The sequence below is a fragment of the Pelophylax lessonae genome, assembly GCF_965119305.1.
Source record: "Pelophylax lessonae genome assembly, chromosome: 3".
In the NCBI taxonomy this organism is placed as follows: Eukaryota; Metazoa; Chordata; class Amphibia; order Anura; family Ranidae; genus Pelophylax; species Pelophylax lessonae.
In genome coordinates this window covers 341,742,963-341,766,468 of record NC_138770.1, presented here as the reverse complement: position 1 = coordinate 341,766,468, position 23,506 = coordinate 341,742,963, and the positions used below count along the sequence as shown (strand labels likewise).

Here is a 23,506-nt window from a genome sequence, read left to right as displayed (position 1 = left end):
CCAGTTTCCTGGAGATCTTCAAGCAAGCAAGCTGTAACTGGGTGACGAGCTGGATGTTAAGATCCAGTGGTCACCCTAGTTCAGCCTACGAGCGCGTGCAGGCCATAGCTCCGCGCTGGGTCGGCCGCGACAGTCCCACTGGATGGGGACTGACCCTGCGAGTTAAATGTCTCGCCTGAACGCCAATGACCAACAGAGTCACGGCGTCCGTATTGGTCGACAGCCCCCCCACCCCGGTGGAGAGGGGTCCTGTCAGGAGTGGGCGCCCGCCTGGTTCCGGTATGGTGAGTAGAATGTTCCCCCTCCCCCCCGTCGGGTTTGTGGTGGACGCGGGCCCCTCTCTGGAATGGTAGGATGGGTCTCCCCTCTATCCTATAACAGGTCACAGATCCCCCAATTTGAGTGTGATTTTTTGTGAACAGAAACCAGGAGGCTTGGTTTGGGAGCTGACTATCTAAGGTCATTGTAAAACTGTAAGGATGACTGAAGTCAGTGGCAGTACTATAAGGGGCATTACTATTGAAGTAAAAGGTATCCTACCTGTCAGAGGTGTACACAGGCCGATGCCTATGCCTGAGTCACTGCAGTCCAGATCGCCATTCCTCCAGCAAACGGTCACTTCCAGAAGGACAGAGGGCTGCCTCCCGACGGCCCACGGACCGCATGCGGCCCGCCAGGGTCCTGTACCGCCGGCCAGGCTTATCACCATTCAGGGTGAAGGTTGTGGGGCCGAGACACTCCCGCAGGCCGCCAGGCCGAATATAGACATCCCGCAGGCCGCTGCTAGCCGAGCTATCCTACACAGGCCGCCGTCATTGTCTTGCAGATCGCACGAGGCCGCCATATTGGCGTAGCCTCGTGTCTCCAGCATGGGGGCGGCCATGTTTGAGGTGACCAAACACCTCGAGGAGCTAGGGGGAGGCGCCGGAAGGCGTGCAAAGGGGCGGAGCCGCCTCCTTTTACCCGGGAAATCCAGCCAAAGACTTCCTGTCTGTAATAGACAGTGCTGGAACAGGTTGTATTGAAACTTCTGAGCATCAAGTGGTGAGCCTTGGGGTCTCTCTCTCTCTCTCTCTCTCTGTAGGGGTCCCTAAGCAGGTAACACTGAGGGGCGCTGTGGCGCTGGGGGTCTAAAGAAAAAAAAAAGTTTTATTTTTTTGTTTTGGCAAATTATTTTTTTCCGGCAAGTGTCTGGAATAATCATGGACCCTGCCACACAGGTACCCCCACCTGATCCCCTCGAGGTGGCCGCAGGACCCTCCAGTACACAGAGTATTGATGCATTCACAGCAGTTTTGGAGTCTTTGGTGTCTCGGGTGGAGATGGCCTGTCAGGGACGGGGGTCAAGAAAGCGACCCCCGCCTACCCCCATTTCATCTGATGCTTCAGATTCAGATTCTGAGATGGTCATTGCAGCTGCAGGTCCCTCTGCAGGGGCTGTTGTCTCAGGTAAAGTTCCCTCAGACAGTGAGGAGGACGTTCCTGCCTCCGCCATAGCACAAGAAGAAGCATTGGTGGACGCACTAGTTGTGTCGGTCCGGGAAACCTTAAGACTTGAGGTTTTACCGGCAGAGGCAACCGAGATGGAAATTCCCTTTGGTACTAGTAAACCTACCAAGACGGCGAAGGTTTTTCCCTTACCCAAATGTTTTGGTAATAAAATTAAAGAGGAATGGGATCATTCAAAACGTACCTTTACTGTTTCCAAGCACTTTGCTAGACGCTATCCGTTTGAGGAATCCCTCATTAAGAAATGGACGGTACCGCCAGTGGTGGATCCACCTATTTCCAGATTGAATAAAGCCACTGTTATCCCGTTGGAGGACGCTCCGTCCTTTAAGGATCCGGTGGATCGGAAGATGGAAGCGGAGTCCCGCACTATTTTTTCTCTGATAGGGTCAGCCTTTAGACCAGTGATTGTCATTGGTTTAGTTTCACAGACATTAACGGAATGGGCAATATTGGTACGCCATGACCTAAAGGGGAAAGTTATCCCCCAGGCAGCATCTGATTTGATGGAACAAATTATACAAGGACTGCAGTTCGTCTATGACCCAGTCCTGGATGCCACCCCCTTGTTAGGGCATGCATCGATGTCAGCGGTAATCCTCAGACGTGTGCTGTGGTTAAAATGCTGGTCGGCGGATCTAGGTTCCAAAAAAGCCTTGGCGAATCTCCCCTTTCAGAGGAATCGCCTATTTGGGGCCACCCTAGATGAGATCATTAAGGATGTCACTGGGGGCAAGAGCACTTTTTTTGCCGCAGGCTGCTAAAGCTAAAGGACCTCGCTCCGCTGGGGCGAGCGGGAAAGGCAAAGCCCCTCTAGGAGGGTTCAAGAGGCGCTGGTCGGGCAAACAAAAGGCCGACTCAGCCAAACCTGAAGTTAAGGCTAATACAGCCTGAAGGTGCGCCCCCACCCGGCTTGAGGGTGGGGGGACGTCTTCACCGGCATTCAGAGCTAGAGCCTTCCTGAATCTCGGACTAAGGGGTTCAGGAGATCATACGATCAGGACACAAGATCGAGTATCGATCACTGCTACCGGTGCGATTCTTCCCTTCCAACATTTAGGTGCTACAGGGAGCGGTAGTTCCCGTTCCCTGAACAGATCATTTTCTTTACCTTTTCCAAAGCTTAGTCTCAGTTCCCTACAGGAATCGGATCCGGTTGAGCAAACAGACCAAGGAGCCTCTAGTCTGGTGACTTCGGTCTCTAATGCTCAACCAGGAGAAATCATCACTCCTGATAAGAATCAAGTTTCTGATAAATGTGTGGGAACAGAGAGCGATCAGACTTTGTCGGATTGCCTGGACCAAGCAGCTCTAGGGCAGCCTGGTTCGGATCCAGTCAGACAATATCAGGGTGATGACTTAGGTCGATCACCAAGGATTTCACCATCTGTGTCTTCATCAGAGCATCCCGGAGGTGGATCTGTTGGCATATCGGCTCAACAGGAAGGCGCGGAGGTTGGTAACGCACGCCCGCGATCCTCTAGCGGACGCAGCAGACGCGCTGAACGGCCTAGAAAGGCAGTATCAGCTACTATACGTCTTCCCCCCTCTCAAGTTGCTGCTGAGATTTCTCCGCAGGATAGAGATGGAGGGAACTCCAGTTATCCTGGAAATTCTAGGCTAGCCTCGTCAGGCCGGTAAGGCCGACTTGGACATGCTAGTCGCGAACGCTCCTTGGAGACCTCCTCTCAGGGAGGATCTGCAGTCTCAAGGACCGATCTTCCATCGTGCTTTACAGTCGCTGGATTTAATGGCCTGGCCATTGAGACCCAGGTACTGAAGGACAGAGGGCTGTCAGCTTCAGTTATTCCTACTCTAATTAAAGCAAGGAAAGCGACTTCCAGCAAAGTCTATTATCGCACATGGAAGACTTATATTGCGTGGTGTGAATCTTTGGGATTTCCCCCACGTACCTATTCGGTGACCCGAATCTTGGCTTTTCTGCAAAAGGGGGTTGAGCAGAAACTATCCTTGAGCACCATCAAGGGTCAGGTTTCAGCATTAGCAATCTTCTTTCAGAAGCCTTTGGCTACTCATTCCTTGGTGCGGAATTTCATCCAGGGGGTGCGGCACTTGGCTCCGCCAGTCTGCGTGCCCTTACCACCCTGGGATCTTAATTTGGTTTTGTCGGTTCTGCAGAAACCTCCCTTTGAAAATATCAGGGAAATTCCTTTGTTTACATTATCCCAGAAGGTGGCCTTCTTGGTGGCTATCACTTCTGCACGCAGGGTGTCAGAACTGGCTGCATTATCATGCCATTCCCCATATCTAGTGGTTCATAGGGATAAGGTAGTTCTTCATCCGAAGCCATCCTTTCTTCCTAAGGTGGTTTCAGACTTTCAACTGAATGAAGATATGGTGCTACCTTCCATGTGTCCTCAGCCCAATCATCCTCGGGAATATGCGTTGCATTCCTTGGATGTGGTTCGGGCAATCAGGGTATACCTGAAGGCTACGGAAACGTTCCGTAAGACGGATTCACTTTTTGTGATCACGGATGGCCCCAGAAAGAGGTTGCCTGCATCTGCCGCAACTATCTCCAAATGGATCAGACAGACGGTGGTACAGGCTTATTCTATTAAGGGTCGGAATCCTCCGTTCCCTGTTAAGGCGCACTCCACTCGAGCGCTCAGTACTTCCTGGGCCTACCGCCATCAGGCGTCAGTGGTCCAGGTGTGCAAGGCGGCCACCTGGTCGTCGGTACATACCTTTACGAAATTTTATAAAGTTGATGTGATGGCATCGGCGGATTCCTCATTTGGCCGCAAGGTTTTGCAGGCCGCAATTTGAGGAGACCGGTGGTCTACCTCAGGGGTTTTTTTCTGTTGGAATTTCAGTTGAGTCTCATCTTTTGATTGATGAGCCATTAAAACTTCTAGTTGGCACCGGTCGGGCCTTCTAGATTGGATTTTGATTTCCATTTTCCCACCCCTCATTTATGGTACTGCTTTGGGACGTCCCGAGTTGTTATTAATCAACGAGGACTACGTCTGTCAATGAGCGACAGAGAAAAATTGATTTTTGTAAAATCTTACCGTAAAATCCTTTTCTCTTAAGCTCATTGACAGACGTAGTACCCGCCCCTCTGTTTTTGACTTGGGTTGGGTTAAATTCTCTAAACACTGCTTTGTGACATAACTGATTTGCTGTAGCAGAGAGAGAGAGAGAGGATATACCCTCTGGGACTGCCCCTAAGGTGTGGCCAGAATGTTTTCTTTCCTGTCTAGTCCTACTCCTGTAGAGGGCAGTATAACCCGAGTTGTTATTAATCAACAAGGACTACGTCTGTCAATGAGCTTAAGAGAAAAGGATTTTACGGTAAGATTTTACAAAAATGCATTTTTAATACAGAAATGTTGGCTTACTGAAAAGTGTCCATGTACAGTATAGTATGCACTTAATACTTGGTTGGGGCTCCTTTTGCATGAATTACTGCATTAATGTGACTTGGCATGGAGGTGATCAACCTGTGGCACTGCTGAGGTGTTATGGAATCCCAGGTTGCTTTGTTAACGGCCTTCAGCTTGTCTGCATTGTTGGGTCTGGTGTCTCATCTTCCTCTTTACAATACTCCACAGATTCTCTATGAGGTTTAGGTCAGACAAATTTGCTTGCCAATCAAGCACAGTGATACCATGATCATGAAACCAGGTATTGGTACTTTTGACAGTATGGGCAACTGCCAGGTCCTGCTGGACAATGAAATCAGCATCTCCATAAGCTGGTCTGCAGAGGGGAAACATGAAGTACTAGAATTTCCTGGTAGAGGGCTGCACTGACTTCGGACTTGATAAAACACAGTGGACCAACACCAACAGATGACATGGCTCCCCAAATCATCACTGACTGTGAAAACTTCACCCTGGACCTCGTGCAACTTGGATTAGATGCCTCTGTACTATTCCGCCAGACTCTGGGACCTTCTGGATCATTTCCAAATGAAATACAAACTTTTCCACAGTTTGTGATGATTTGGGGAGCCATGTCATCTACACAGTGTCAGCCCACACTGCCAAAAGTACCTGGTTTATTGATCATTGTATCACTGTGCTTGATTGCCGGCAAACTCGCCTGACCTAACCCCATAGAGAATCTGTGGGATATTGTCAAGAGGAAGATGATACACCAGACCCAACAATGCAGATAAGCTGAAGGCCACTATCAAAGCAACCTGGGCTTCCATAACACCTCAGCAGTGCCGCACCTGCTCAGGGGCACAATGAACACCCAGCACATAGCACAATGGCAGCAAAAGCATCCAGTGTGTCCCCTCACCAGTATACATCAATAACAAAAAAACTGGCCCCTGCCCCCACCTATAACTGGCCTTCACAGCAAGGAGCACATGAAAGGGTAACACATGCAAGACAAAACCAGAAAAATCCCCAGCTCAACTCACCAACCAGTCTGCTTACCATTGTGCCCTTTGTTTCTTTAAGGAGGGTTGGGCTACCTCCAGGCCCACTTGCCCCCATCTATTCATTAGAATGCATGTGCTCCCACTGTGGAGACTCTCATATCTCAATCTCCCTGAACCTTTTACTGGGATTGCCCTATATACAGATCTCTCCAAGGCTACAATGGAGAATCGCTGACAACTGACCACGATACCGAAGGCACTCCAAAACCACCATATACCATACAAATGGGGGTTCCCCACTAAACTCCTGATCACATTATAAGGGAAAACTCACGTTGTGTGCATGCTTTCTGCTGGCCTACAACTACTGAGACTCTGGCGCATAATTCCTGCCGAAGGCCTGATACCACCTTCTCCTCCTCACTCCCAAATAAAAGCTGACTGGTCCCTTCAAGACTCCTGACATAACTCATACACACACGTCCCCAATTTGTTACTTGGCCGGGTCGCTGCAGACCATTGCCTCCTACAAGCCTAACTTTCATTCCACTGGCTCAGATTTTCTCGATGCCGCTGGAAGAAATCCCTCCCCCGTTTGGAAATTATCAGCAGTAATACTGCACACACATTGAACCCGCATTGTTAACAGGTTCTCTTTTTATTCCCCTCCCTACTCCACACCAGCCTCAATTTATTTTTTTGGGCTTACTCTTAACGCCTCACTTGTTTACCAACCAGCCTGATCTGGGCACTCAAGACCACACTCCTCTGTGAGCAGTGACTAAAAGAGAGTGCTTTTTCTAAACCTACTACTGAAAACCTCTCCAGCTACCTCAAAATGCAGATGAATCGGACTTCCTTACATGTTAAGGGCCTAAAACAGCCCGCAAAAAAGGCCTAATTTTCAAAGAGCGCTATTTAAACAAGGCATGGACATTGTATTCATACAGGAGACACACTTTGCAGCATCAAAAACCCCGACACTCAAGAGGTACGACACCGTCTATCTTGCCTCAGGCCTAAGGAAAAAGAATGGCTTATTGACAGCTATCCGAGATACCCGTCAATTCCAACACCACCACACTTTTGCTGATCCGCAAGGCCAATATCTAATACTTGCACCACTGCTCAATCCACCTACACTTTGGTCAACGTATATGGCCCTAACTCCAGACATCTTCACTTTTTTAAAATGCCTTTTTTAACCACTTACGGACCGCCCACCGTGTATTTGCGTTGGTACTTTAATGTTAAATACCAGGGTTATGGCAGCAGGTAGCTGCCATAATCCCATTATTTTTTTAAACGGCGGGCGGTCCTCTTTAACATAAGGGTGGTCCCAGCAGCAGGTTCACCGCGGGATCACCTTTATGGGTGGCCGGAGAGGTGCCTCCCCTCCCGCCGCTTCCTGGTCCTTGAAAAATGATTCGGTCCGCTGTACCCCCAGGCAGGAAGTCGAGTGAGGGCAAGATGGCCCTCACTCTTCTCTATGGCTTTGGAGGACCGGAGCAATGTCATACGTCGCTTCCTAGCAACGGGTTTAAAAAAAATTACTTTTTTTTTTCTTTTAGTGTAGATGTGAGATCTGGGGTCTTTTTGACCCCAGGTCTCACATTAAAGAGGTACTGTCATGCTTATTTCTATTACAATGGATGTTTACATTCCTTGTAATAGGAATAAAAGTGATCAAAAATTTTTTTTTTTTAATAAAGTGTAAAAATAAAAGCTAAAATAAATAGAAAAAAAAATGAAAGTGCCCCATCCCTGTTAGCTTGCGCACAGAAGCGAATGTATACGCAAATTGCGCCCACATATGTAAATGGTGTTCAAACCACACATGTGAAGTTTTGCCGCGATCATTAGAGCGAGAGCAATAATTTGAGCCCTAGACCTCCTCTATAGCTCTAAACTGGTAACCTTAACCTATAGAAATTTTTAAAGTGTTGCCTATGGGGATTTTTAAGTACCAATGTTTGTCACCATTCCACGAGCGTGCGCAATTTTGAAGTATGACATGTTGGGTATCTACTCGGCATAACATTATCTTTCACATTATAGAAAATAGAGTGTGATAAAAAATATTGCATCAATCTCCATTTTATTCTCTAGGGTCTCTGCTAAAATATATATATATATATATATATATATATATATATATATATATATATATCCCTGTATGCTTCCACGAATCAACGAATCAACATCCACACTGGCCAGCTTTGAACCCCCTACTCTACAGGTCTCTTGGTTTAGAACGTGACTATACTTTTTTTTTTTTTTTTTCCGCCCCACCACGCAGTTTTTTAACTCACGCTTTGACTCCTTCCTGGTCAATAAATGGACCCTTCAAAACGTCTTGAAATCTGACATTGGTCTCATCTTGTGGTCAGATCATGCCCCTATTTCCATTACTCTAGGCAACCTACGACCTGGTCCATCAAAAATTTGGAGACTAGATCCCTTCTTAATAGCAGACCCTTAAGTACAACAAGAAATAGACTGAACACCAATTTATCTTTGAACTTAATGAACTGCCTTATCCAAACAAATGTACGCTCTGGTCAACCTATAAAGCTTACTTAGGAGGAATTTTCATAAAATTGAGCAAAAGAGCGAGCTGCCAGAGAACCCAACAGATTGACAAGGTTCTATCCCAAATATCCTGTATGTAAAAATGAAACAAATCTTCTCCTTCCCACACACAAGCCACCAAGCTCCAAAGCTGAGACAAAAATTGCACACCCTCCTGCTACATAAATTTGAAACTAACCTCAAATTCTCCAAAGCCAATTTCTATGCCTTAGGCATTAGGGCCGGGTCACTCTTGGCCAAACGGGTTAAGGCCCAACACATAAAAGCCAAAATCCTCCATCACCCTTGCTACTAAACAACTCTTATCCAACCCGCAAATAATTGCGAACACATTTGGCAACTTTTACGCATCTCTATACAACCTCCATTTCAGAGACAAAACTTGAAAATATCTCCAAACCCTTTACTATGTCCAAAGTCCTCTGTGTAATTAAGACACTTCTTAAGAACAAAAAACTCAACCCTATCAGAGGGACGGGTGCTGTGTCTGTCAGTGAACCTCAGAGCCAAGGATTTTATATTAAGACAAAAATCCAGTTATTTGCTGACAATGTGGTTTTGATGGTCACTAACCCCCTCCAGTCCCTTCAGACAATACAATATGCCCTGCACCAATTTAGCTGTTTCATACTACAAATTAAATACCACAAAATCCTTAGTCATCCCCATACATCTCTCTCCCCAATTATCGGCCCAACTGAGATTCACTCTATCCTATACGTGGGCGAACACATCTATTCCATACTTGGGTATACAGATTACCTCCAACCCGAACCAACTGATTAATTTAAACTACCATGCCTTCTCTCGAAATCTGCCCACCCTTTTAAAATTACTACACTGCATAGGCCTTTATAAACTCAGACGTATTGCCACCATTAAAATGAATACATTGCCCAAGCTTCTCTACTTATTTTGTAAGCTAATTATACTTATTCCTCACTCCCGCCTAACTTCAATTTAGAGTCAACTGACTAAATTTGTTTGGGACTCTAAACCACCTAGATGTGCTAGATGCATACTAACCAGACCCCACGGAAAAGATGGACTAGGACTGCCGTTGTCCGCCATTTAGTACTATGCTTTAATTTTAGATCAATTATTTTTTTGGTGGCATCCCACGTCTGAATAAATATGGTCAAGCATGGAAGCGTCGTATTCATAGCCCGCTACCCTAACAGACTACATTTTACTGTTTGCAACAGAATACTCTCCAACCCCACGGAATGCTAACCCTACACTCTCAGCCTCCCTTTTTGGCCTGGAAAGAACTTTTGGTCACATACTCCCCCAATTCACCTACTAAATCACTACCAATACCATTAAGAGCCATATCCTAATGCATCCCTAACTTGAACCTCTCCCGTTGGCACTCCACTGGTATCTCCACCACAGGCGACATAGTAAACAACAGTTTCCTGAAAACCTTTGTAGCTCTCCAGAATGAGTTTAAACTCCCAAGCTCTGAAGCCTACACATATGCAAGAATCTCTCCCTTCCTGGACTCCTCTAAACTACCTTCCACAGTGTCTATCCCTGCTCTGATTTTTAAGTATTTCATCTCTACCCTTTGCCCTAAAAAAAAAAAGTATCTCCCTGTTGTATTCCTGTCTCAGCGATACCGGACCCTGCTCTCAAGTGCACACCCTGAACAAATGGGCTGAGGAACTGAATACCCCTATCGCCCGAGACCAGTGGCTGTGAGCGTTGAGAGGAACATTCAAATTATCCGACTGTAACAACCACTGCTAATCCTACCTAGAAAACCATCCACAGATGGTATTTGACGCCCTACTTGTTATCTAAAATGTACCCAGGTCACCCACTCTCCTGCTGGAGAAATTGCGGAAGCATGGGCTCCATTGCCCACACCCTCTGGTACTGCAAATTCCTAAGCTCCTTCTGAAACCAAGTATTTGCTCTGATCTCCTCCATTATGGGGATACCCTCACCACCAACCCCTGCATTAGCCCTACTACATATCAGCATAGAGATGTACCTTCCCCAATCTCGATATGTTGTCATCCACTTACTATATGCTGCCAAACTAAACATCACTAGGCTATAGAAAACCTGTGAAAACCCTTCCATCTCAAGTACTATAATGCTTTTCAACTTCCAGTGTGAAATGGAAAGAATAGTTGCTAGGAAAAATTCGACCTTGGGAATGTTTATGGCTATGTGGTCGCTTTGTTTACGTCATCCAAAATGTACCGTTAAAGTTTAACTAGTCCAATATGAACCACCCGTTCATCACCTGTCTCTATATCCTAAACCCGCTCCTTCCTGTCTTCCTAATTACCGGCCCCCCTCTGCCAAACCTCCTCCCTCTTCCCCTCACCCCTTTCCTTCTAGATCTTATTCTTGTATTACTACTTGAATTACCCAACTTTGTTTAGAAACCTATGGTTTGCATTTAACACGATACTGTTTATTAGATGTACTTATTTCTAGTCTGAACATCTGTTTGTAGCTACGGTTATGGCTTTTACATGTTTTTTCTTTTGTAAAACTACAATAAAGAATACTTTTGATAAAAAAAGAAATACATTTAAAAGAAAGAAATGCTTGAAATCTATCACTCAGTGTGTAATGCATCTATATAAAATAGGAGTTTCACTTTTTGAATAGAGTTCCTAAAATAAACTTTTTGATGATATTCTAATTTTATGAGATGCACCTGTACATATAGTTCATAAAAAAAAAAATATATATATATATATATATATATATATATATATATATATATATATATATATGTATATACAGTGGGTACGGAAAGTATTCAGACCCCCTTAAATTTTTCACTCTTTGTTATATTGCAGCCATTTGCTAAAATCGTTTAAGTTCATTCTTCTTCCTCATGAATGTACACATAGCACCCCATACTGACAGAAAAACACAGAATTGTTGACATTGTTGCAGATTTATTAAAAAAGAAAAACTGAAATATCACATGGTCCTAAGTATTCAGACCCTTTGCTGTGACACTCATATATTTAACTCAGGTGCTTTCCATTTCTTCTGATCATCCTTGAGATGGTTCTACACCTTCATTTGAGTCCAGCTGTGTTTGATTATACTGATTGGACTTGATTAGGAAAGCCACACACCTGTCTATATAATACCTTCCAGATCACAATGCATGTCAGAGCAAATGAGAATCATGAGGTCAAAGGAACTGCCTGAAGAGCTCAGAGACAGAATTGTGGCAAGGCACAGATCTGGCCAAGGTTACAAAAAGATTTCTGCTGCACTTAAGGTTCCTAAGAGCACAGTGGCCTCCATAATCCTCAAATGGAAGACGTTTGGGACGACCAGAACCCTTCCTAGAGCTGGCCGTCCGGCCAAACTGAGCTATCGGGGGAGAAGAGCCTTGGTGAGAGAGGTAAAGAAGAACCCAAAGATCACTGTGGCTGAGCTCCAGAGATGCAGTCAGGAGATGGGAGAAAGTTGTAGAAAGTCAACCATCACTGCAGCCCTCCACCAGTCGGGGCTTTATGGCAGAGTGGCCCGACGGAAGCCTCTCCTTAGTGTAAGACACATGAAAGCCCGCATGGAGTTTGCTAAAAAAAACACCTGAAGGACTCCAAGATGGTGAGAAATAAGATTCTCTGGTCTAATGAGACCAAAATAGAACTTTTTGGCCTTAATTCTAAGCGGTATGTGTGGAGAAAACCAGGCACTGCTCATCACCTGTCCAATACATTCCCAACAGTGAAGCATGGTGGTGGCAGCATCATGCTGTGGGGGTGTTTTTCAGCTGCAGGGACAGGACGACTGGTTGCAATCGAGGGAAAGATGAATGCGGCCAAGTACAGGGATATCCTGGACAAAAACCTTCTCCAGAGTGCTCTGGACCTCAGACTGGGCCGAAGGTTTACCTTCCAACAAGACAATGACCCTAAGCACACAGCTAAAATAACGAAGGAGTGGCTTCACAACAACTCCGTGACTGTTCTTGAATGGCCCAGCCAGAGCCCTGACTTAAACCCAATTGAGCATCTCTGGAGAGACCTAAAAATGGCTGTCCACCAACGTTTACCATCCAACCTGACAGAACTGGAGAGGCTCTGCAAGGAGGAATGGCAGAGGATCCCCAAATCCAGGTGTGAAAGACTTGTTGCATCTTTCCCAAAAAGACTCCTGGCTGTATTATATCAAAAGAGAGCTTCTACTAACTACTGAGCAAAGGGTCTGAATACTTAGCACCATGTGATATTTCAGTTTTTCTTTTTTAATAAATCTGCAACAATGTCAACAATTCTGTGTTTTTCTGTCCAGTATGGGGTGCTATGTGTACATTCATGAGGAAGAAGAATGAACTTAAATGATTTTAGCAAATGGCTGCAATATAACAAAGAGTGAAAAATTTAAGGGGGTCTGAATACTTTCTGTACCCACTGTGTGTGTATATATATATATATATATATATATATATATATATATATATATATATATATATATATATATATATATATATGTATGTGTAAATGAAAGTCCACACTACAGCTAGATGATGACACCAGTTAACTCATCATGATCAAATAAATAGCTCTAAGGATAAAAGCAGTGTTCAGGATGTCAGATAAACATTATAATGTTAAGTGGCAGCATATACACAAAATACCTTCAAGTATATTAAAGCCATTCAACTGTAAAAGGGTCTCCGGCTGAGGTAAAAAACGTTTGTAGATGGCTTTTGAATAACCAGAAATAATATTACTGTACTGTGTTTTATCAGTCACTATTATTTTATTATGTGCTATAGCCATTAGTACAAAATGCTTAAAATCTGACAAGTCTGTACTAATTGTGGTATTCCTCATGGAGCAAACATTAAAATGGTTGTAAACCTTGTAAACCTAGAAAACCAAATACAAACAAAACATTAAATCTCATAAATATCAAGTGCGCAAATTATTTGTGCATAGTATGGAAGGTAGAACAGCCTGTCAGCTGTAATCTTGCCCACTCTACTGATTAAAAAAAAGAAAAAGACACCATAAAAAAATGGTGATTCCACTCCCCTTCTCCTTAGTGTGTGTAATAAGACGCATGCACAAGCCTGTGTGAAGGGGGCGTGTCTGCTGCTTCTCTGCACCGCACTGTGCCTGAGATCGGAGTCGGCAGAGTTTTCTTTCACTTTCCTCCCCTCTCCTCTGGATCTATCCAGGTACAAGGCTTACTGAAATTCTTACATGGGACTTTTTGCAGCAATGAGACAGAGAGAGCATGAGACAGACAGTGAAAGAGAGTGCGTGAGAGAGAAAGGAACACAGACAGTGAGAGATAGAGAGACAGACAGTGAGAGAGACAGACACAGTGATGGAGAGAGACAGTGAGAGTTGGTCAGACAGTGAAAGACAAAGAGAGGCACACAGAATTAGACAGTGAGAGAGAGAGACTGTGAGAGGCAAACCGTGAGAGCGAGACGCAGAGACACAGTGCGAGATGGTGAAACAGAGAGACAGACACAGAGCGAGAGACTGACACTGAGAGACCGTGAGAGACAGATGCAGAGACAGACACAAAGTGACAGACGGACACAGAGAGAGACAGACAAAGCAAAAGAGACAGAGATAGACAGATGCAGAGACAGACAGCTAGAGACGGTCAGACAGTGAGACAGAGTGAGAGAGAGAGGCAAACAGAGTTAGACAGTGAAAGAGAGACAGATTCAAAGACAGACAGTGAGAGATGGTGAGACAGAGAGAGATATTGAGCCAGATAGAGAGAGACTGACACATAGACAGATAGTGAGAGATGGTGAGACACAGTGACAGATAGCAAGAGATGGAGAGACAGACACAGAGACAGATAGTGAGAGATGGTGAGACACAGAGACAGATAGCGAGAGATGGAGAGACCGACACAGAGACAGATAGCGAGAGATGGAGAAGACACAGAGACGGATAGCGAGAGATGGAGAGACAGACACAGAGACAGATAGCGAGAGATGGAGAAGACACAGAGATGGATAGCGAGAGATGGAGAGACACAGAGACAGATAGTGAAAGATGGAGAAGACACAGAGATGGATAGCGAGAGATGGAGAGACACAGAGACAGATAGTGAGAGATGGAGAAGACACAGAGATGGATAGCGAGAGATGGAGAGACACAGAGACAGATAGCGAGAGATGGAGAAGACACAGAGATGGATAGCGAGAGATGGAGAAGACACAGAGACAGATAGCGAGAGATGGAGAAGACACAGAGACAGATAGCGAGAGATGGAGAGACACAGAGACAGATAGCGAGAGATGGAGAGACACAGAAAGAGAGAGCTAGTTAGACAGAGAGAGAGAGAGACAGAGAATAAGAGAGAGAGAGACTTTGTGTTTTAGTGGAATGGGAATAATGTAATTTTAGGTCTCGGGGGGGGGGGGGCCCCCCTAAGCTGTGGCACTATGCCACTCCGACAAGCTTCAGTGCTATGCCACTCCCACAAATTGTCAGATTTCTGAGGGCTACAACTTAATGAGGATGCATTTTTGAGAGGTACACCCAATGTGATTTAGGTTATAAACACATTATCTACTATACGATGCAAAAAAAAAAAAAAAAAAGTGTTTCAGGAATTTGGGTTAACAGCCACTTAAAAAGTAATGTAGTGATTTCTATACAGTATATTATGTATATGTAGATGTGTGTGTTTATGTGTATTACAGGAGGGGTTTGCTCAGCAGCTGGGTGAGTGTGACTCCCTGGATGAGTCTACAGTTTGAGTGTTATTAGATACAGCAGACCGCAAGTCTTGGTAAAACCACACATACTGACTATTTCCAAGATGTACAGTCATCAAAATAGCCAACAAAACAAAACCAGAAGTTATTAAATTGCCCAAAGTGGCATAGATTTAGCACACCGATCTTTGACTAACTGTCCTGGGGCAAACTATGCTGCCCAGGCACCTCAGCAGGATAAATGGTTATAGCCAATCAGACTAATGCTGGCTTTACATGGAAACAAGCTGAATCCCCCATCCACACAAGTGAGGATGGCTGTGTTATTGGATTCTGAAAGCTGGGACTCTTCTACTGTCAGAATGCACTGATCAGCACTGCAGCCGATTGACTGCAGACACTGATCAAATGAAAGGTTTCCAACCGTCCTGTATGGAAGAAGTCGCTCATTAAATCGACTTCTGTGGAGTTGGAACAACTATAAGCTGATCTGGTCAGCCACATTTGGATCCAACTATGGCCAACTTTACTCTCACCACACAGCATCTGGTTGTCCCCAGTCTGACATGCACAGAAAAAACTGGCATCTTCACTTGGCAGACTGGGAGTTTTAAACAGATTGGGGTAATCAGACCTTCTTCAGCTGGGCACATCACCCCCTGAGCCAGCCCAGCAAACTCGCTACACAGCATAGAGAGATAGATGGATAGATACCCCTGACTGCTGTTGGATAGTGATAACTTTGCTTAAAACTGCTGCAGCAGGCATTGCTCCTGTAAGAACACATAATACAGATTGCTTCCTTGGGTTTAGTTGCCAGAATAGAAGGTAGTCCTATCCTTTTCCTTTTGTACCGGGGGGAAAAAATGTTTTTTATTGTCTGTACCTTTTTGGAAAGATTTTCTCTCACATCATTGTTTTTCTTTCAGGTTTTCCCGCTAGACTATGTGTTGATCACAGTCATTATCATGTATTTTGTCTTTACTTCTATGGCTGGCATCCGACATATGGGAGTATGGTTCTTTTGGATAAGGGTAAATTGTTTACACATTTTCTAAACAAACTGAAAAATACATGTTACAGTAATTACTCCTCTTTGCTTTGTGCCAGTTGGTCCAGCTATATTTTGAGAATGTGATCCAATGTAAAACAAAGTACCCATTGTACTTTTCTGTCTACCTTTGTTACTTTTGGCAGCAGTAAGTTCTAAAAGAATAAATTAATCTCCCACCCAAGTATGTTCAGGTTTTAGGTTGAGTGCAGTAAACCTTGTTGGTGAATTGTTTTGTGCTATTTATAGAAAACATTTGGCCTTTGTTAAATTATAGTAATAAAGGGGCATGTTTAGACATGTAATACGGAAACAATGATTCTGGCTGACAGATAGCAGCCTGTCTGTTATGAACCACTACTGTCCAACTGCTTGTCTTGGGCAGCTTACTCATGTAGAGAATCAAGAAGTGCAAGTTGATAAAGTTGCCACTTGCCATGGGGCCATGACAAAACATGTCATTTCTTAACTGCCACTTATTATTCATTTGGCTTATTCAAGTAAGTTATTATTAATATTATACAGGTGTCAACAGTTTACGCAGTGCTTTATTATGTAGAGGGGGGACCGTACAATCACAATAAAGTTCAATACAAAAGGAATAGGAGGGCCCTACTCATGGAGCTTACAATCAAAAGGATTGTAATATAAAGTAAGTTAGGCTAAGGTGATTTCAGTTGTTGTTTTTTATTTTTTTTTATTTAGATTTGTGGCACAAATTACAGTCTTGGTAGATATCTGTAAAAACAAAGTGAATGAAAAAGTGTATATGGTGAAATAATGCTTTATGAACTGATTGAGTAACCTTAATGCATGTTTAGCTACCTCTTCAAACCTATACCTTTGTCTTTCTTTTCTAGCAACAATTGAGAGTGTAGTGAAGTTTTATCAAAGTTGTGTAGACTTTAGCAATGTGTACTTTCACTGAGCTGAGTGAATCTATTTGACATGTGAAACGTAAACTTTGAAATGTACAGTACAGGACACAGGATCTGCAGTTATTGGCATGGGCTATATGCTGCTACCTTCACGTGATTAGATAATGGCAGAAGCTTTGCTGGGAATGCCACTAGAGCACCCTCCTACAACCCCACTCTTCCAGTTTTTTTATGCTCGTGTCCTCTATAACCCTCTTCTCCGAAATGTCTATACCAGTCCTTTTTATTTTTATTCACTATTTTCACTTACACTTCTTTCAAGATCCAACTGCTTATTGTCTGGGAGCTCACTAGCAGTTTGCTTACTCTAAATGTATATTTTGAGAACTTTTCCTGGACCAAGGCCAGCCTGTCAAATTTGCCTCGGGCTGGGTGCTCCTCTTGGCACGTGGTGCAGCAAGTGTAGTTAGCTGTAGGATGTCATACAGGTCAAGGGCCGTACTTCATACCAATAGCATGCAGACCCTGAAGGCCAATTTGACCATTTGCCCACCATTACAGGAGAAGTTTGGTTCCCTCAGAAAACCTGCTGTGCCCTAAAATTGTGACATTGTTCTGTTTTACATGTGGGTGACATGTCACTTAATGTGTTTACCTTTTTTAATTTGGCAGGTTTTTCACATTTCACATTTGCTCCTTGGGTGTTGACCTAGTTGAAAACGCCTCCCAGCTGATGACCTTTCCCCTGTCATTTCCACAGAGAATGCAAGAAGCATATCTGCTCTTTGCTGCCTGCTTGTCCAGCACATCAGTCAGTATCCAAGTTACAGCAGCTCCCTTCCCACACACACAAACAACCTTTAAGCCAAAATCCATTTTGTGAGTGACCCACAGGAAAGTCGCTCACTTGCACGCATAATGGGGGAGACCAAGCAGAAAGGAAAACATGGCCTAATAGCACTCAGGTAGTACACAGAGCCAATTTAAAACCCGCAAAACTCTAAAGGGAATAGCTGGTCCCCTGCTCGAGCAAGGCCCTAGAAAAAAATGTTGATGGGTTTTGCAATTTTTTATGTCGCACGGTATTTGCGCAGTGGTTTATCAAGCACAATTTTTGGGAAAAAAATACACTTTTCTTTAAATTTGAATGCAAATAAAACACAAAACTTAACCCACTTTTTTTGTAAAATTCGCTGTTACGCTGGGTAAATAGATATCAAACATATTTTAAAATTGCACGCGCCTGTGCAACGGTGACCAACAATATAAATTTAACTATACATAGGCAATGCTTTAAAAGCCTTTACAGGTTACCACTTTAGATTTACACAAGAGGTCTGTTTATTTCTGTCACAAGGAATGTAAACATCCTTGTGACAGCAATAGGCATGTGACATGTACTCTTTATGGAGAGATCAGGGGTCTAATTCTCCTAATTCCACCTCTGCCCTTAAAACCATTCAAAACACTAAGATCAGTGTTTTTGAATGCTTTTGATTTTTCAAAAAAATGGCGCCGTTGCCATCCTGGTAAATCAGAAGTGGTGTCATGTCATCGCTTCTGTATTACTATAACCGAATGCCGATCAAAGCCAATCCAAGCTTTGTTTGACTGTCTGGCCAGCCGACGGACATTCCAGATGGTCTCTTGATCCTCCTGGTGGGATGGGGGGTGCTTGTGATAGCAATCAAACTGCTAGTTAGTCACTACAATTGCTATTACAAGAGAGCCAACTGCCGGCTCTTAATAACAGTACTGATCTTCATAACCTCTTGAAGGAAGTATTTAAAAAGGGTGTGATGGATGCAAAAGAAGATCCTGGAGAGGAATTTTCAGCTTTTTATGAAACACAAATGAAGGCTGAATGGCTTCCACTGGTGTCTCTGAACCAATGAGGAGGGAGTGCTCTTAGTCACAGCTCTGGATCAAGATTGGGCTCGGGTAAAGGGTATAAAGGGGGGGACTGCACATTGAGGTTTTTTACCTAATACATTGAGGTAAAAAACAAACCTTGCCTTTTAGAACCACTTTAATGGCTGGCAAAATCTAAAAAGACCTTTTCTCTGTACAAACAATTGCTTTGCATGAGGATTGACAAAATCCTGACATAGAAGTCATTCCTCCAAAACTCTATGCTCATTTTAAATCCTATAGAAAAGACTTTTATAAAAAAAAAAAAAATGGTCTGTTCTGGTAGTGGATCTTACCATCATTCTCAACACACATCTTCCTGTTCTTAATGCAAATGTTTCCAGCTTTTACACAATTTGTGAGCTCCACAACCTGTGCTGTGTGCTAAGAGGGCTAGGGCATTGTGCTGTGTGTATTAGGGGGCATTGGCTAGAACGGAGGTAAAAGAAAGGTGATTGAAAGCAAGAGAATTTGACTTAAAGGGATCAGGCACTCCATGCAATGAAAACTAGAATCCCATCTAAATGAACACAAGCTTTTTATGACATTACATATACTGTGGGTCATAAATGTAAGGTGAGAGCTCCTTATTTATGGCTACAAAACAGGAGTCTCAAGGAGTGGGTTGGATTAATCAGATGTTCCCTGCAGTGCTTTGCCAGTGTCCGATCATCTGAAAGTAGCAAAATATAACCCGTAGTCTAACTACTGAATCCGTCTTCTGTACTATACTCCAATATATGGAATTTGCCAGTATAGCAAAATTCCATTTTTGTTCCTGCTAATTACTAGAGGATTGAAGTGAACCCAGCTACAACTTCTTAAAGTGGAACTTTAGTCAGAAAATCGAGTCCTGCTAGATCACTTTAGGCTGGCCCCTTTTGCAGGTACAGCTATGTAAAGCAATAAAAATTAATGCCTATACTGTTTAAAATCCAGCGATACACCGCTTCACCCTTCTCTGCACATGCTCAGTTTCTCTAGATTTTTTCGGCACAGTGCCTGAAATGTAGAGGCCTATTTGCTGACATCCTAAAGATTTACTGCTGTTCAGGGGCTCTGGCCTTATCAGAATGGCAGCATCTGGGAAGCAGAAACAGGAACAATGCTGGAGGCAATTTACAGCACACACTCATTTTGGTAGCATAAATATTAATGTGGAATGTACTGTGTTCCTTGTTAAAAAAACATTATTTGTTGCCAAGTTGTTATGGGTAAAGTTCCGATTTAGGGCCGGTTCAAACTGTAGCGATGTCAGACATCGCATTTGATTCGCGCCTCACTGCTATGCAAATCACATGCGATGTGCGATGCAAATTCAGCCATACAAATTGTATGGCTGAATTCTCATCGCATTCAGACCAAACTCGTACAGGACACTTTTTTTTGGTCGCACCAGAATCAGGTCTCATGGGTGTGAATCCGATTCCTGTCCGAATTGACAGTTCGCACTGTGAAATTCGAACTGATCTGGGGATGTCATTAACTTTGTATTGACACTCCCAACGGTTCGCATATGGCTGTGTGAACTGCCTGCAAGTCGGGTGCGATGGGGAACCCGCAGTGGATTTGTAGGGTTCCCGCATCCCACCAATGTGAACTGAGCTTTAAACTCCGTGAACATTCATTTTGCAAAATTAACTGTATCTTCTTTAGGAATTCATCTCCAATGTCTTATTACTGAAAGTCTTTTTCAGTATGAAGTTTTTCTTGTCCTATTTTTATTTTTTTTTATCTTTTATGATAATATTTGGAACAACTAAGATAAAATTGTTATTACTGAGCAGTACACGAGGGTTCCTCAAAAAGTTTCTGCACTTTTTTTTTTATAACTGTAATATATATATATATATATATATATATATATATATATATATATATATATATATATATATATATATATATATATATATATGCAGAAACTTTTTGAAGACCCCCCAATATTATACATTTTGCATGATCTCTTAATTTATTATTTTGCTTTTTATTTCTTCAAATGAATTGCAAAATGCCAAAGTAAAAGGTTAAAAATGTAAAAATAACCCCCATAATATCAAAATTTTTGTTTTAAACTTTAAAAATTGTACTTGTAAGTAAGGAGGGATTAGTAAACTAGCAGGACCTTCTGATTCCTCCTGTATTGAATTGTACTTTAACTGTACTGTCTGCCCTCTCATTGTAAAGCGCTGCACAAACTGTTGGCGCTGTATAAATCCTGTATAATAATAATATTTTAAGAATAATATACTGTGCAAGGAGTAGTTACATGGTCTACAGTGTTCTGTTTTCCCTCTCCACTCCAGCCCTATGTATGAAAACGGGAAAAATTAAGTCTGTTGCAATATGGTTCATTGTCTCTAGGAGGTTTCTTCAAGTAGCAAGGACTCTAGTAGCTTAGAGCATCAGCAATGGTTATCCATCAACATTAGCTTGCTTGAAATAGATTAATATTACAGTTGATTAAAAAAATGAAACTAACTGCATATCCTTGCATTTTTGTTGTGTTTTTTTTTTTTGTAAATAATTAAAAACGTCCTACTTCATAACACACATACATTATTATTCACGAGAAAGCATATTTTTCTGTATGCAGCAGCCTTCTTATTTTATAAATTGACAGAGCAATATGCCTAATACTATACAATATTCTAAAGGAGAATAATAAGATTCTATCATGTTCATTTATTCCCACTGTTTTAGAAAATGACCTTTAAAGAATTAAATGTAGAAAGAAAATCGTAGCCAAGCAATTACTACATGTTTAAACAAATAGTCTTCATTTTAACAGTCTTGTTTCATGTTAATAGCTGTACAAGATAAGAAGAGGACGAACAAGACCTCAAGCTCTTTTGTTCCTCTGTATGATCCTCTTGTTGATTGTCCTGCACACAAACTACATGATTTACAGTTTGGCACCTCAATATGTTATGTATGGAAGCCAGAAATATCCAGTACAGGTAAGATGCTTTGACCTTGTAATCAAAAAAAATTTCTGCTTGCATCCTTCTTTGGGCCACATTTAATTTAAGATCAATTAACATTGACACATACCTATACCACACAGGAATCTTTTTTTTTTTTACTTAAAGAGCAGCTCCAGGCTCCTGCAGAAAAAAATCAAAGTCAGCAGCTACAAATACTTAATACTTTAGCTGCTAACTTTTAATATTAGGACACTTACCTGTCCAGGAATCCAGCAGTGTCTTCACCCAGGACCTTTTTTAATCGGGTGCTACCACCGCCATCTCCACTAAAGGAAAGCGGTGGTGAAGCCTTGCAGCTTCACAGCCGCTTCCCTACTGAGCATACGCGTGTGAGGTTGATGCTAACAGATTGAGTAACTATTAGCTTCCTTTGTCACTCCTGTGGAGGTACTCTATACCTCAGTTTACATCCATTATGAGGATGTGTGAATGTATGAATATTTTCAAACCTTTTGATTCACCATTTTTATTTATATATAATTTACTTTGAAGAACGACGTAAGAAGAGTGAGACTGAAAGATTTACCTTTCAGTAACTTTACAAGTCTGTATAAATACATTCCTGACATGCCACAATAAGCAGTAACAGTGTATTTTTTCCAGAAAGTCCCAGTCCAGAAAGTATGATTTAACCAGTTGCCAACCACTCGCCGCACATTTACTGTGGCAAGGTGACTCGGCTGCTCAAATCAACGTACCCGGCGGTAATCGGATTAGTTCCAGAACCGATCACTTGTCAGGTCAAGGCCAATGATTTATGGCGTAGACCTGCTGATCGGTTCTGGCGAATCACAGAATGTTTACATTACACAGGCACAGGAAATGATGTAATCTCCCTTCCTGGTGTCCTTTTTGGTTCCAGCGAGCGAGGAGATAGCATCAGACAGTGAGTACACAAGCACTACACTAACACCAGTACACATAGGCACATATTTCACCCCCTGATCACCCCCCTTTCACTCCCTGTCACAGTATCACTATATATAGTGTACAGTTTTTTTTTTTTTTTACTGATAACTGTATTAGTGTCACTGATGACAGCAGTTAGTGTCAGTCCCAGATAGATTTTGGATACCCACCATATATTCTCAATAAAGTTTTTACCCCCTGATCACCCCCAGTTAACCCTTCACTGCCCTGTCACAATGTCATTACAGCCTACAGATCTTTTTTCTGATCACTGTATTAGTGTCACGGGTGACATCAGTTAGTGTTACGGGTGACATCAGTTAGTGTTAGTGTCAATCCAGGATAGTGTCAGATTGCTCGCCACATATTCAGTAATACATTTTAGCCCTATTATTGTCAGTGACACACACTGAACATCTCCATTACTAGTATAGTGTCTGAACGGATCAATATCTTTGACGAGTCCCATTAGTGCAGTTCAAGCTGGTGCGGAGGCTAGCACAAATAGTGTCCCACAGCCACCAAGAATTCAAAGACAGGCTCGTAGAGCCCATAGTGTCCTTCCTGATGCGCTTGCAAGTCCTGATTGGAAGCCCACCACTTCTGCAGCACCCGTACTCCCCC

The 23,506-nt window shown here is 43.1% G+C and overlaps 1 protein-coding gene across 1 annotated transcript in view; it reads left to right on the top strand.

Moving 5' to 3' along the window:
• LMBRD1 (LMBR1 domain containing 1) overlaps positions 1–23,506 on the top strand; it is a 413,956-nt gene that overhangs the window by 300,490 nt on the left and 89,960 nt on the right. Inside the window, exons 12-13 of the mRNA XM_082251576.1 lie at positions 16,079–16,183; positions 21,797–21,946. Of these exons, the coding sequence (XP_082107702.1) occupies positions 16,079–16,183; positions 21,797–21,946 (255 nt within the window). The remainder of the gene's footprint in view (positions 1–16,078; positions 16,184–21,796; positions 21,947–23,506) is intronic.